The sequence below is a fragment of the Herpailurus yagouaroundi genome, unplaced genomic scaffold, assembly GCF_014898765.1.
Source record: "Herpailurus yagouaroundi ecotype Mexico unplaced genomic scaffold, PumYag 214, whole genome shotgun sequence".
Lineage (NCBI taxonomy): Eukaryota > Metazoa > Chordata > Mammalia > Carnivora > Felidae > Herpailurus > Herpailurus yagouaroundi.
In genome coordinates, this window is record NW_024412445.1 from 9,593,973 (window position 1) to 9,610,558 (window position 16,586).

The 16,586-nt window shown below is 45.4% G+C and overlaps 1 protein-coding gene across 1 annotated transcript in view; it reads right to left on the bottom strand.

Annotated features, from left to right (window-relative positions):
- The window catches only part of VOPP1 (VOPP1 WW domain binding protein), a 110,546-nt gene extending 100,739 nt beyond the window's left edge, over window positions 1-9,807 (bottom strand). Inside the window, exon 1 of the mRNA XM_040455083.1 lies at window positions 9,527-9,807. Within this exon, the coding sequence (XP_040311017.1) occupies window positions 9,527-9,580 (54 nt within the window). The 5' untranslated portion in view covers window positions 9,581-9,807. The remainder of the gene's footprint in view (window positions 1-9,526) is intronic.
- Between the last annotated feature and the right edge of the window lie 6,779 nt (window positions 9,808-16,586).

Consider the following 16,586-nt stretch of genomic DNA (forward strand, 5'->3'; position numbering starts at 1 on the left):
CTCTCTCTCTCTCTCTCTCTCTCTCTCTCTCTCTCTCTCTCTCTCTCAAAAACAAAAACAAAACAAAACAAAAAAAACAAAAACTTAAAAAAAAAGAGAATGGCTGTACACTCTTGGTGGGAATATAAATTGGTACAACCATTAGGGAAAATGCTAGGGAGCTTCCTCAAAACTTTAAAAAAGAGAACTTCTATGTGATCCAGTGATCTCGCTTCTGGGTATATATCCAAAAGAAATAAAATCACTGTTTTGGAAAGATGTCTGAACCCTCATGTTCATTGCAGCATTACTCACAATAGCTAAGGAAACAACCAAAGTGTCAATGCATGAATGTATCTTTGCAAAGTTATATGGAAAAAATATAACATTATCCCTGCTTTAAAAAGAAAGGGATTCGGCCATTTTCACAACATGAATGAACCTGGAGTACAGTATATTAATTGAAATAAGCCAGACACGTGAAAAAATATGACAGTATTCCATTTATATATGGAATCTTAAAAAATCAAACTCATGAAACCAGAGAATAGAACAGTAGTCATCAAGATGGGAGAAGAGGAACATGAGGAAATATTATTCAAAGGGTACAAATATTCAGGGCAGGATGAATAAGGTCTGGACGGCCACAGTACAGCATGGTGACTACAGTTAATGAAACCGTATTGTAGACATGAAATTTGCTGAGAGAGTTGATCTGAAGTGTTCTCACCACACATACATAAAGGATAATTATGTGAGGTGACTGATACGTTAATTAGCTTGACGGTAGTAATGTTGTCACAGTGCATACATATATCGAAATATCACATCATACACCTTAAACACATAAAACTTATTTGGCAAGTGTACCTTAGTAAAGCTGGAAACAAAAGGGAATAAAGAAAAGAGAGATAAAGAAAAGAGAATAAAGATAAAACTTACAAGTATCAGTTTTAAGAACCAGTTTTTGACACATACTAAGCAAACTAGTAACTGCTAGTTATCACATCATCACCAGCATCTTATCTATTTGTCTATTTATTTTTATTTTCAAGTTTTTATTTAAATTCCAGTTGGTTAACATACAGTGTAATCTTAGTTGCAAGAGTACACTTCAGTGATTCATCACTTATATATAACACCTAATGCTCATCAAAACAAGTGCCCTCCTTAATGCCCATCACCCATCTAACCCATGCTCCCATTCAACTCCCCTCCAGCAGCCCTCACTTTGTTCTCTGTAAGTAAGGAGGCTGTTCCATGGTTTGCCCTCTTTCTTCCATGTGTTCATCTGTTTTGTTTCTTAAATTCCACATGAGTGAAATCATATGGGATTTGTCTTTGACTTATTTTGCTTAGTATAATACATTCTAATTCCATCCACTTCATTGCAAATGGCAAGATTTCACTTTTCTTGATGGCTGAGTAATATTCCATTGTATCTGTCTGTGCATATGTGTATGTGTTTGTGTGTATGTACATAGATATACATCCGTATCTTCTTTACCCATTCATGAGTCAATGGACTTGTGGGCTCTTTCCGTAATTTAGCTATTATTCATAATGCACCCCAGTGTTAATAGCAGCATTATGAATTAGAATTAGAAAACAGTGGAGATTCTATAACACATGGTCATGTCATCATCTGCTAACATCCATATGTTCATTTCCCCTCAAAATCCATAGATTGGAATCCTAATGCCTGATGTGATGGTATTAGCGGGTGGGGCCTCTGGAAGGTGATTAGATAACAAGGCCTCATGAATGGGATTAGTGCTCTTATAAAAGAGATGCCACAGAGACCCCTTGCTCCTTCTACCAAGTGAGAACACAGCCAGAAGGTGTTTGGCTATGAATCAGGAAGATGGCCCTCATAGGACTCAACCATGCTGGGGCCTTGATCTTAGACTTCCCGGCCTTCAGAGCCATAAGAAAGAAATTTCTGTGTTCAATTTTGTTAGAGCAGGCCGAATGGACTGAGACACCACCCAAACAGATGTTGACAAGTTTATTTTTTTTCAACTTTTTTTTTTTTAATTTATTTTTGGGACAGAGAGAGACAGAGCATGAACAGGGGAGGGGCAGAGAGAGAGGGAGACACAGAATCGGAAACAGGCTCCAGGCTCTGAGCCATCAGCCCAGAGCCTGACGCGGGGCTCGAACTCACAGACCGCGAGATCGTGACCTGGCTGAAGTCGGACGCTTAACCGACTGCGCCACCCAGGCGCCCCCAGATGTTGACAAGTTTAACAAGATGCGATAAAGAATGTTAATGTGAGTTGAATTACAATAAATATATAGACCTCAATTTCAGTCTTAAAAAATATAAATTATAGTATACATCTCCACAACTGTTGTGAGGACTTGTGGGTTATCGGGAGCCCTTGTCAAAAAGATTTCAATGTCACTGAAAACTCAATGTGAATCTCTTGGCTTATCTTATCTGCATATGACAAGGTCCACAGGAGGGTTCTGATAGAGCCAGTCAGATCACGCCTATAGAACAGAGTGTCCTGAACGTTCAAATAAGACATAATGGGAAGACATAGGAGGCAAGCCAAAGACTTCATGGCAAAATATACTTCCCACTGAACTCATTCTTTCTTAGCAGTGCACCAACAACCCAGCCCACTTAACGAAAGCAGCTCTAGAATCAATCTTTGGCAACAGGATCATAGGAAAGTACAACACAAATACCACACAAATGGACAGCAAAATGATCTCGCAGATCTCACAAAGATGCAGTACCTAATGAAGCCTATGAAAGAGACAAAGAATCTGGCAGTTTAGCCACAATAATGACCCAACAGATGCTCAAAGGAGAATGGTAGGAATAAAAAACACCAAGAGAAGCTAGAAGTGTACGTTGTGGGTGGAGGGTTGGTTACTAGAGCAAATAATTTTGGGAAAAAAAAAAAAAGAAAAAAATTTACTATGATCATTCCTCTGACTTTCAATGTCAAGTGAAGACTTGAATATTATTCATCACATATTTTTTGTCACAAAAATTAATCTCTTCCCCCACCCCTAAAATTCTAAAATTGTAAAACATTCTAAAATTCTAAAAATGAATACTTAGATAAAATTCACTTATTTTAATTTTTTTTTTTTTTATTTTAGAGAGAAAGAGATTGCACAAGCAAGGGAGAGGGGAAGAGGGAAAGACAGAGAGAATCTTAAGCAGGCTCCATGTGGAGCCTGAGGCAGGGCTCGATCTCAGAACCCTGGGATCCTGACCTGAGCCAAAATCAAGAGTCAGATGCTCAACTGACTGAGTCACCCAAGCGCCCCTAACTTATTTTTATAATTTGGGCTTTGTTTTTCCCTCACTATTAACTACAAAATTCTGGTCCTTAAGTGGATTTACTTTGGGGGCACCTGGCTGTATCAGTCAGTTAAGTATCGGACTTCGGTTCAGGTCATGATCTCACGGTCCGTTGAGTTCGCGCCCTGCATCAGGCTCTGTGCTGACAGCTCGGAGCCTGCAGCCTTCTTTGGATTCCTGTCTCTCTCTTCTCTCTGCTCCTCCCCTGCTCATGCTCCATCTCTGTCTCTCTCTCAAAAATAAACATTATTATTTTTTTAAAAAAACACTAGATTTACTTTGAGTGGACTTTTCCTAGGACCAACTATTTTCACAGTTTGACAGACTTTTCAAAGGGCAGCTGTGAGGACCATGAGAGGACTCAAAAGCACATCCTTGGAGAAATGACAGAAGGAAATGAACCTTGAGAAGAACACACTGGGGACTATAATAAGCTGTGTTCAAATGCTGAGGGGCTGACATTGTGATTCTATTCCTTCTGAAAAGCCCAAGAATGCAGAACTAGAGCCAGGTTAAAAATAATGTAGACATTTCTCCTCAATATAACAGAAAACTTTAACAATTAAGTTGCCCAAGAAGTGGATGCATTGTTTCCATTACTGCAGGTGTCCAAATAGGTTACAGCTAAGGAAGTACAGGCTAGTACAGCACTCCACGCTTCAGAGTCCACAGCTAATCAATGATCTTCCGCTCTCCTACCTTACACCTATTCAGTTCCTTCACCCAAGGTCATTACTCAAGGATCTATTAACTCATTCAAATATTTACTGAGTCCTACTCTGTGGCAGGTACTATTCTAGGAGCTAGAGATATTTCAGTCAACAAAATGGAGAAAACCTTTGCCCCTCTAAAGTTAATTGCATCAGATTCTGAAAGTAACAGATACACAGGAAGGAGGGAATTGGTCTGAGCAAGGGGTCTGGGAGGAGAATGGGTTGGAATTTTACATAGGGTGATCAAGATAGGCTTCCTGAAGGGTGGCATTTGAGAGGCCTCATCAACAGGAGATGATTAACGTGAATTCTAGAAACATTACTTGTCATCCCATGGCTAGATAATCAAGTGACCACTAGCCCAATCAATAGACTTCTAGAGTCACTTCCCCCCAGCTGGCCTTATAGCTGTGCACAAGCCAAAAGAAAGCAAGGGCCAGTTAGAGCCCCAAGTCTGGTCCCAAGGCCCCTGGCCCTCCTCACATACCTGGAGACAGGTTTTCCCTGCTTCAGAACAAGGCCTTACCACTAGGTTCAACTGCCATCCACCAGCTCCCAGCCACCTATGGAGCTTCCAGCGATAACAAACTCCCTACAGTCCTCTTTTTCACTGAAATCCCATGTTGCCCAGATTGCCACTCTACAGAGTGGCCAGTTGCCACTCTACAGAGTGGGAGGGCTGAAAAGGTTTATTTCAGAGAATTGGCATCCAAGGGCTGCCACGATTGTTGGCATCCCAGGGCACAAGAAGTATTTGGCAAAAAAATAAAAACACACTTAAACATGACTTGGTTCTAATTTCTAGACTCCCAGACATCAAAATACACAGAACTTTAGGAAACTACTTAGTAATCCTCTTATTTTCCTTAGTTTCAAAAAACAACATTCACTTTCCAACACTCTCTGGAAGTTTCAAGCCTAAGAAGGGTTGTCCTTTTGTGGGAACAACTTTCAAACACATGGGAGCCTCACTTAAAGGTTTCCAGTTTGGGATCCAGGGCAGAATTAGAAAGATACTAATGCACTCCCTTAAGGAAAGTAACCCAGTAGTTGGGGCGCCTGGATAGCTCTGTTGGTTAAGCCAGCCTCTGACTTCAGCTCAGGTCATGACCTCATGGTTCGTGGGTTCAAGCCCCCTGTCAGGCTCTGTGCTAACATCTCAGAGCCTGGAGCCTGCTTCAGATGCTGTGTGTCTATCTCTCCATCTCTGGCCCTCCCCCACTGGCTTTCTCTCTCTTCCTGTCTCTCACTCTCTCTCCCAAAAATGAACATTAAAAAAGCAGCTAACAGGGCAGAGCCTGCTTAGGATTCTCTATCTCCCTCTCTCTCTGCACTAACCCTGCTCACAGGCACACACATTCTCTCTCTCTCTCTCTCTCTCTCTCTCTCTCTCTCTCAAAACAAATAAAAAAGCCTAAAATAATAATAATAATAATATAACCCAGTAGAGTTCATTACTCATCCAGTGAATGAATGGATGTGACAGAATGCCTAGCACCTACCCTGGGGAAAGTTATATTAATTTTTCTTTTTAATTTTCTTAAATGTTTATTAAATTTTGAGAGAGAGAGAGAGAGAGAGAGAGAGAGAGAGAGAGAGAGAGAGAAACCCAGTGGAGGAGGGGCAGAGAGGGAGAGAGACACACACAGAATCTGAAAGCATACTCCAGGTTCTGAGCTGTCGGCACAGAGCCCAGCGCAGGGCTGGAAATCAGGAACCACGAGATCATGACCTGAGCCCAAGTCGGAAGCTGAACCCACTGAGCCACCCAGGCGCCCGGGGAAGGTTCCATTCAGGAGTCCACTCCATCCATCCACGCCCATTTCCGCAAGGTCAGAGCCCTTACAACACATACCAACGGGAAGGATGCTATACAAGTGTCCACAACCTGTCCTCTGTCTTCCAAAGAGGCTGCCCTGACAATATCTAGAAAAGAGGGCTCTCTGATCAAAAGCCCCACGGATAAAGGTCATGACTGCCTACCCTTAGGGCCTGATGACTCCCCAGGTTCCACCTGTAGCACACTTTGTCCCATTGGAAATGTCGTGGCTTTGGGTTCCAAGGTGCCCTGCAGCTGAGTGCAGGCCACCAGGAACGACCTCACCACAGCTACCTACCCTACCTACCAGGAGACAGCTTCGCACCCTTCACCCTTCCTGCAGGCCCTGTGCTCAGGGTCTCGGACCAGCCAGGGCGCAGGATACAAGCAGAGAACGTTAGCATTTGAGGATGCAGAAACGACTTTGGGGTTCCCATACTGGGGGACCACGTTCACGACCTGGGCGCCTGCGACGTTGGCGACTGGCACACGGGGCGACGGGGAGTGTGGACCGCGTGAAATGAGGGCCCTCAGCCGCTTCTTGTGCAATTCAGAGGGGGAACTCTGAGTTCACCCCAAAGCAAAGGTCACTTCAGTCACCAGCTCCCAAGAAGCCTCCCTGCGGAAGGAATGGTGCCATCAACAACCTGTTCCTCCTTCCAGCCCTGCCTGGGTTTCAGGGGGAGCACAGCACCGGGGGGGGGGGGGGGGCCTAGGAAGGTCCCGCTGACCCATGCCCCCCGCTGTGCCACCACACTCACTAAGAGCCCCACATGTCACTCTCCAAAGTCTCTCCGGCTGGATGTGAAATCATAGGGTTCCCCACAGAAAGCGTGACTCAGTCCCTAGAGCCTATTTTGCTGGATTCACCACTTCAGGGGACACTCACGTCTCCAAACCCACCTCTGCTCTCAGGACATGCACGCTACGTGCAAATGCTTTCCCTGCCTCTCGACAGGCAGCAGTGGGAAAGCCAGCGGTGCAGCACGCTCACGTGGAGCCCGACTGCCTGGCTTCATGCCTCGAGTCCTCCCGTTTCACAGCAGTGACCCCAGGCACACATTCTTTCACATCTTCCATTGGAAATACTAATGGGGATGAGAGTCCTTGCCAAGGTACTCTGTGTCAACAGCCAAGATCTCTAAAGTGCTCAGAACAGTGCCTGGAACAGGCTAAGCGCTCTACCAAGGTGGGATAAGACCAAGGAAAACAAACACGCATAGGCAGTCCTCTCGTGGCCAGCACCTAAGGGAACTGCTGGGGATGGTGAGGCAGGGGAGGTATCCCGTCCTTCCCCAGACAGTGTCCGGCTCCCCCTCCCTACTCAGGACTTCCCGCTGGTAAAAAGAAAACCCCCCTGCCTGATTCTGGGTGGTGCCGGCTAGGAACAGAGTGCCAGAACAGAGTGCTGCAGGGAGGGCCACAATGGAAGAACCACCTTATCCCAGGGGGTGCAGGATCCACTGCTCCACAAGTACCATGAAACCAGTGCAAGCAGAACAAAGAAACAAAGGCCACGAACCAGGCCAGGGTGCAGTGGACTGTGAGAGGCTGCCAAAGATCTCCCTGGATACTTTGATGTGCTTCAGGTCAAGAGACTCTGCCTCCTCACATATATGGCAACCGGGACAGCACGTTTATGGAGGCGGTTCAAGACTTGAAAAGCATCAAAGGTACGCTGACAACAACCAATTTTAGATGAAATTCAGGGCAACTAATTTAAGAAGAAAATGTCTCAGATATCTAGCTCATGTATCAAATTCCATGAAATGGGTTGTGCAAAATATAATAATAATGGTAATAATGAAAATAATGATATTAAAGATAATAATAATCTCCTTAATTCCTGACAGAGACAACTCACCCCCTGGGGACAAAATAGATGCTTAGGAGCCTCAGCTGCTGAAAGTGGCCTACACCACACCATCTTACTGAAAACATAAAGTACCAGTCAGATTGATATGTAAGTTTGGGAAAGCCTCAGTTCTTAGACTTTTGCTTTCAGTAAGGTCACGGTGCTGCCTTCAGGATGTTTTCAGCCTTTGAGACAGGATTGGAAAACTCTGTTGAAATGAGAAATTCCAATGCAAGAAAACAGTGTCTTTGGAAAGAACTGGGTCCCTAACACGGTCAGGACTCCATACAGGACATGGCACCGCAGACACTTACACAGTGTAACGCACTGTAAGTGTAACGCACAAACACAAACCCCAACAACCTGACAGAGGTAGAACCCATGCAATGAAAGAGCGTTTGCTCAAGACCTCATTTCCAAAGGAGGCTGAGAGACGAGCACTGCCTGCTCAAGTACACATGCACTGGCTTCTAGGGACCTGGTGGGCTCTGAGTCACTTCTCCCTCTTGCTGCCTGGTGAGTCCCGGAGGAGATGTGATTCCTAAGGTCTGAAACTCTTGAAACACGGAACGAATGCAAGACAGGAGGTGCTCTATGGAACCATGAAGCACCACGCCCCACGGATAGGAAGAACAAAACCCACAAGTCTGCCTGGAACAAGGAGCTTTTCCATCCACCTTCCTCGCCAGAGTGCAAAGTAGACGTTCCCACCCAACATTTCCCAAAAAGATGACTTTGAACTCCATCCACAACACCCAGTTCTCTTCAGCACACATCTCCAAGTACGAAAGAGTCTGGACCACCCTCTAAAAGAAAGAAGCGCCACTTATTCCTGGCCCATTTGCTCAGAGTTCATTGATTGAATGCAAATTGCCTTCAGAAATGAAGAGCTCACCAGGGAGTTGCACTTCCCCTAATCCAGACTCCTACCCCAGAGTCCCATTGACTCCCAAGATAGAGGACCCCCTTTAGCCAAAAGCGGGGTGGGATCTCCCCCTCCCCATCAGAGGGTGCAACTCCGCCACCAGGGGCGGGGCGGGGCTGGGCGGGGCAGGGTAGCGGGTGTGGAGGGGGGAGGCAGGAGGCCTGTGTTCACCTGCTGCTTCCACTCTCAACCCTTTCAACACAGTCCCTGGCTGGCCTCCCGCAACTCAGGCCCACCACCCTGACTCTCCCTGTAATGTTTCTCTGGAATCTGAGGTCCCTGTGCTTCATTTTCACAGGCAGGAATGTTTCCTCCTGCTCTTGGCTGCGACATCCCTGGCCCTGCCTTGACGTTTTCCCACAACCGCAGGTCTGCGTGTTCGCACCTCCACCCTCCAACCCACTGCACACAGCGGGCCTGACTCTGCGCCTGCGCAGCTCCTGGACCACCGCCCCCCCCCCCCCCCCCCTGGAGCCTAACCCCCCCACTGGATCTGGGGCCCTCCTCCTGGAGGGAAAGGGCAGGGTGGGATGGCTACAATGCATAAAGGTCACTCCTGAGTCCTCCAGACCACCAGAGAAAGGAGAGCAACAAGAACCCCTGAGCACAAGGGAGGGGAGGTGGGGTAGGGCAGGCGGGGTCGGGTGGGAATGGAAGGGGAAGACAGAGAGGGGCAGGCGGAAACCCTGATGGGACCTTGTTACCAGGATCCCTACATACTCAGCCCTGGGACTTATGAAGGTACTGGAGGGAGGCTGTGGTTCTCAGCCCCTGGACCTTTAGGGTTCTCACAGATGGTCTTCTGGGGCATCTGGGCATCGCACCGCGCTCAGCCCCTGGCAGTGGTTGCGCTCCACGAGCCAATCCAAGAGGTGCCCCCGTGTAGCGCGGCCCCCACCTCAGCCCCTACCTCCAGGAGCAGCCCGAGCAGCAGGGCCGCCACCCTCCGGGGCTGGCGGCTCATGGCTCCGAGTCCTCTCTGGGTGTGTCCCGCTACCAGGTCGCAGGCGCCAGTCAGCAGCACGTCCCCCGTGAGACGGTCAAGAGGGCAGGGAGGGCGTTAGTTCCCAGCAGGCCCGGGGTGGGAGGAGGTGGGGTCTCCGTGCGGCTTGAGGTCGCAGAACCAGTACGGGGAGCACTTACAGCTCAGCCCTCTCTGCGCTCCGCCCCCGGCCTGGAAGCAACCGCGCGCGCGCGCGCGCAAGCGCGCGCGCGCGCGCGAGCACGCTCCTGGCACGCCCTCTTTGGCACGCACTGGTAGGCACAGGGATCCAAGCACAGGCAGGGGACACAGCTTTAGCCTGGAGACTGCATCAGGTTCTGTGTCTCCCTCTCTCTATGCCCCTCCCCCATTTGCGTTCTGTCTGTCTCTCTCAAAAATAAATAAACATTAAGAAAAATTAAAAACAAAAAAGGTGAAACTTTGTGATGCTTTCCTCCTAGCCTGGTATCTCTCCTGTGTGTCCTCTACCTGGTTCTAGATGATGGCTGGTTGCTTCCAGGAATTGGTAATAGGGTAAGGGCTGGCTGGCCAGGCTGTTTCCCTGAGGAAAGACCATGAGAGCGCACAAATTTCTGAAAAAGTAACAAGGTGAAGACAACTCTAGTACAACAACTCTCAAGGAGGATGTGACTGGCAGTTGCAAGAAATTCTCTGATCTGTTGTTTGGGACAGGACTAGACATGCCCCAGGCCTACTCAGCTGCCCCTGATGAGGGAAGATCCCAGAACCTGGGCTTTTGGGTTGTCACAGGAAGCAAATACACGAGCGACTGGGCTCGACCTGGAGTCCCCCGTGCAAAGCTCATCTCTCCTCACATGGAGTCTGCCTGAATGATAGACATGGATTTCATTTATTCCACCAATATGTGTCTACACCTTCTTTCAGTTGAGTACTCTTGTGGTCCTTGGGGATAATAGCAGTGAACAAAACAGACATGGTAGCTTACCCTCTAGTTTGAAGTGTAGACTTCAATCCAGTGAGGGAGGGGTAATGGATAATTAGAATAAAGAGAGAAAGGTATGTGAAGTTGTACGTGGCCAGGAAGAAAAATAAATTGCATGACACATTTAGGAGGTATGGCAGGTGTCACTGGGAATAGGAGAGGCAGGCCAGGCCTCTATGGCAAATTGTCAGCAGCAGAGACCTAAAGGGAGGCAGGACAACTGAATGGCACTACTAAGTGAAGGCCCTAAGTTACCAGCAGCCAGGGCCCTGGGAACTTTCAAACAGGATCAGTGCAGTGAGGCCCTGTGCTCCTCTCTACATGTGGTAGAACTTGAATTCAAAGACAAAATAGGACCCGCAATCTGTGGCAATTATTAGCTCAGGAAACCAACCTGTTACCTACAATGGCCAGGCCACTATCTCAAAGTCAGACTGGCAGAAGCTTGTATACATTGTGTCCCCACTTTCAATTTAGAATCAACTGGAGAAAGCCACTTATACTCCCCTAATCCATCCCATAGTATGGCCCACCTCTAGTTACCTCACCTACAGTTTCTCCATGACAACAGCCTCCACTTAAGTCGGGGCATCCTAGAAGCCTTCCCTTTTTTTCTGCCTTGACGCTTTCCTATTCCTCTGCCTGACTTGGAGTCTCTGCCAAATACGAGAGATAGTGGCAGACTCCCTTGCTGTCCCAAGCACCGAGTCCATAGCTTTTGCCTGTTCTCATGTGCTTAGTCTTTGTGGATTTCCCTTGCAGACTGGAGGAGTCATTCCTTATAGAAATAAGAGTGGAATTACTCCTGGCCTAGCCACACCTTCCCTATTTTCAGCTGTCTAATTTCCACTTTTGAGCAAACAGACGGCAACACGAGAATCTAAGGTCTATGCCGGGGTGACCACCTAAAGGTCCTTACTTGTCAACTTTGTAAGGAGGCTAGTCTGTTACTGAGGTGAGGATGTTGGAGTAAAGGAAAGGGGAGGGGCTGACTCAGAAAACCACTCAGAACCCCAGAGTGGGTGTGGAGATTATTATGATCTAAAGACATAGGAGATCCAACAGAAGAATCTTCTCAGAGCTTCTCTGATGTGACTCAAAGCAGCAACTGCTGGAAAGGCCAGTCTACTGAGTGCGTCTACTCATGGGAAGAAGATTGAGAATAAATCTATCATAAATCCCCTCTCTGGGAACGTTTCATAGCCATGAAAAATTATGAAAAGAACACTCACTCCCACAGAAACAAAACTCTTCCTACCTCAACCAAAACACCAGAAACAACAAGTGTTTGTGAGGATACAGAGAAAAAGGTACCCTCATGCACTGTCGATGGGAATGTAAATGGGTGGAGCCACTGTGGAAAAGAATATGGAGGTCCTTCAAGAAATTGAAATAGAATTACCCTTCAATGCAGGAATCACACCACTGGGTATTTACCCCAAAAATACAAAAGCACTAATTCAAAGGGATACATGCATCCCTATGTTTATTGCAGTATTATTTATAAGAGCTAAGATACAGAAGCAGTCAAAGTATCCACAGACAGGTGAATGGATAAAGAAGAAGTGGTATATGTAAAATGGAATATTACTTAGCCATAAAAAGAATGAAATACTGCCATTTCCAACAACATGGATAGAGATAGAGAGTATAATGCTAAGCAAAATAAGTCAGTCAGAAAAAGACAAATACCGTATCATCTCACTTCTGTGGAATTTAAGGAAAAAACAAATAAACAAAGGGAAAAAAGAGAAAGAAACAAACCAACCAAGAACAGACCCTTAACAATAGAGAATGAACTGATGTTTACCAGAGGGGAAGTGTGTGTGGGAGGGGGTATGGTTGGAATAGGTGATGGAGATTACAGAATACACTTATCATGATGAAAAGAAAAAACTTTCTTATCTCCCATTTGTTCTCCTAAAATTCCACTGCCCTGTTATTTTTTTAAATGTTTGTTTATTTTTGAGAGTGAGAGAGACAGAGCGTAAAGTGGGGAGGGCAGAGAGAGATGGAGACACAGAATCCAAAGCAGGCTCCAGGCTCAGGCTCACGAACTGTGAGATCATGACCTGAGCTGAAGTTGGATGCTTAACTGACAGAGCCACCCAGGTGCCCCATCCATTGTCTTTTTATAAACAAACCTATTTGTTCTACCCACAGAAGCTCTTTCCCCCACTCCCTTTCTCCTACTAAGATATGTAAGCCTCTAACGGTAATCATGTAGTAAGCTAGCTACTCTTTTTTGTAAGTTCTTCTCTACATAGGAATAAATCTTTTTTTCTCCTTTTAACCTACCATTTCAGTTTAATTTGCAAGTCCTCAATGAATTAGCCTAAGACGGTAGAGAAACAGCTTCCCCCCCCCCCCCAACATGGCTGATGTAAGAGAATTAGTGAATGAAAAATTGACAAGATTCGGTGAGAAATGGGAAAGTTCGGAGTTAAGGACTTAGGCCATAAGCATAGATTTTTATAATCAGATTTAAAAAAGCAGAACAATGATGGTAGCTTTGACGCTCCATAGATTGGTTCTGCAAGGATAACCCTACTTGGTCTTTTTTTATTTTAATTTTTTTATGTTTATTTATATTTGAGAGAGAGAGAGAGCAGGGGAGGAGCAGAGAGAGAGACACAGAATCCAAAGTAGGCTCCACGCTCTGAGCTGTTAGCACAGAGCCTCACGTAGGGCTCAACTCACAAGCTGTGAGATCATGACCTGAGCCAAACTCCGACGCTTAACCAACTGAGCCACCCAGGCGACCCAACCCTACTAGGTCTTTAAAAAAAAAAATGCATTTCCTACTACTCGTGAAAGTGTCACTATTCCATATAGTATATGCCTTTTCTCCTTATTTTTGTATTTTTATTGTTTTGAGTTTTTTATTTTAATTCCAGTATAGTTAACATACAGTTCTATATTAGTTTCAGGTGTACAATATAGAGATTTAACAATTCTATATATTACTCAGTGCTCATCATGAGAAGTGTAGTCTTTATTGCGCATTACCTATTTCACCCATGCCCCACTCACCTGCCCTCTGGTAGCCATTAGTTTATTCTCTGTAGTTAAGAGTCTGTTTCTTGGTTTGTCTCTCTCTCTCTCTCTTTTATTTTTTATTTTTTTGCTTTGTTCCTTTGTTTTGTTTCTTAAATTCCACATAGGAGTGAGATCGTATGCTATTTGTCTATGGGAGGGAGGGACCCCACAGGCAGAAAAATGGGAAAAGAACAGATCCCACACCAGGCACCTGAGTCACAGGGACCCATACTGGGAATATGAATCCCTGTAACATTTGGCTGTGAAACCCAGAGAGGCTTAACTCCACAAGTTTTTACAATCAGTGAGGCCTAACACCTGAAACTTTAAAATCAGTGATCTTGGCTCTGGGAGAGCTGAAGGGTGATGGAAAATTGAGTCCTTGTACTTGAAGAAGAGACAATACAACAAACAACACCACTGAGATAAAGCATAGAAATAGCATTTGAGGGTACTTGGGTGGCTCAGTCGGTTGAGTGTCAGACTCTTGATTTAGGCACAGGTCATGATCTGAGAATTTTAAGATTCTCTCTACCCCTCCAGTCTTCCCCATCTCAAATTAAAAAGAAGGAGAAGGAGAAGAAGGAGGAGGAGGAGGAGGAGGAGGAGGAGGAGGAGCAATAGGAGGAGGAGAAGGAGGAGGAAGAGGAGGAGGAGGAGGAGAAGTTTGAAAAATTCCTGGGGTATATGGGAAAGAGATTTATTTAGTAATCTCAGAACATGTGCTGGAGGAGCAGAGGATAGAACACTTACCCAGGAACAGAAGAGCTGGTGGATGCCATTTCCTTCTCGCTGCCCACCCCACGCCCACAGATAAACACACAAACACCTGTGGAAACCAGTGATATTCAAAGCGCTCTCCACCGAGCTTGCTAAAAGAGCACTCCACACCAGCATTCCCTTGCTGAGATACCCCTGGTAGTTCTACAAAGCAGCTGGAGATCTGCTCCCACAGTGTACTTGTGCAAGCCTGGCTAACCCTGCATGCCACACTCTGTGTTTTCCTGCAGACTTGCCCCATCCAACACACCCTCAGGAGGAGTCCATCCAAAGTGGTGCCACAAGCGTAGCAGTGTGCATGCAGCTTGCACGAAGTCCAACACAGCTCCAAAGTGACTCCCACCTGGGGAAGAGGGCAAGATAACCATCAACACATGTTCCACTGTGGACCCAGCAGTGGAGTCAACTGGGGGCAGACATTTTGTCTGACTTCAGGCCCTGTCCACCAATGAAGGCTTCTCAGAGGACAACACAGGGAGAGAGTACCTTGGAATTCAGTGCGACTGTGGTTCTGACAAATGCCAGGTCAGACTCAACACAAGCCCACTGGCCCATCAACAACACAGGGCCCAAACCCTATCCACAACAGGCAAAGAGAACCATTGCAGATGACTGGACTGAAGGCAAAAACAGCTCAGCCACAACAGCAGGATACATGCACCACACACATGAGACACCCTGAAGCACCATGATCAGGTGATGAGGGGACATTGCACTACAGGGGACCACAGGACTTCTCCTTCATAAGGACACAGATTCAGGTTTCAGAACAGATAAGCGATCTGGAGCACAGAGTAATGGAAAACAAAGAAGCAAAATGAGAGGAGCAACAAGAATACTAAAAAATGAAAATAAATAATGGCACTCCGTGACACCACAAAGTGTAATGAAATTTGCATGATACGGGTCCCAGAAGGAAAAGAGAGACAAAAGGGGTCTGAAAATTTATTGAAGAAAACAAAGCTGAAAGCTGCCTAAATTTGGGGAAGGAAACAGAAATCCAGGTCTAGGACAAAAAGAGGCTCCAACACCAAGACACATGGTAATTAAAAGGGCAAACTGTAGTGATAAAGAGAGACTTTAAAAGCAGTAAAAGAAAGCAAGACAGTTACATATGAGGGAAACCCCACAGAGCTATCAGCTGATTTTCCAGCAGAAACATAGCAGGCCAGAGGAGAGTCATCATATAATCAAAGCTCTGAAAGGATAAAAAAAAAGCTGCAACCAAGAATACTGTATCCAGGAAGTCTATCATTCAGAATAGAAGAAGACATAAAGAGTTTCCCAGATAAACACAAGCTAAAGGAATTCATAACCATTAAGCCAACCTTACAATAAATGTTAAAGGGGATTCTCTGAGTGGAAAGGAAAAAACATGAGCAGGAGTAAGGAACGTGGAAAGCACAAAAGCAGTAAAATGAAGTACGTATACAAAAAGAAATTAAGGGGTTCACAAAATAAAAGGATTAAAGTATGATATCATATACCTGGAAGGCTGGGGGAAGTGAAGAAAGGGTTCAAGTTTAAGTGACCATCAACTTAATATAGACTGCCATATGCAGACTGCTAGACACAAACCTAATGGTAACTTTAAATCAAAAACCAGTAATAGATATACAAAAAATAAAGAAAGGAATCCAAGTATATCACTAAAGAAAGCCAGCAAGAGAAGAAGGAGAAGAGAATAAAGGCGAAGGCAAGAGAATAATGGAACAAAGAACTACAAAAAGAACCATAAAAGAAGTAATAAAATGGCAATAATTACATAGCTATCAAGAATGACTTTGAATGTAAATGGACTAAATGACTTAACACTCCAAGCAAAGGAAATAGAGTGATGGAATGGATAAACAAATAAGACTTATCCATTTGCTGCCTGTAAAAGATTCTTGTTGCAATTGGGAATGGGATCAATTTCTTTATTTGTCTTTCTGTTGCTTCATTATTAGTGTATAAGAATGCCACTTATTTCTGTACATTAATTTTGTATCCTGCGACTTTACTGAATTCATGTATCAGTTCTAGCAGATTTTTGATGGGGTCTATTAGGTTTTCCATGTATAACATCATGTCATGTGCAAAAAGTAAAAGTTTGACTTCATCTTTGCCAATTTTGATGCCTTTGATTTCCTTTTGTTGTCTGATTGTTGATGCTAGAACTTCCAACTCTATGTTAAACAACAGCGGTGAGAGTGGACATCCCTG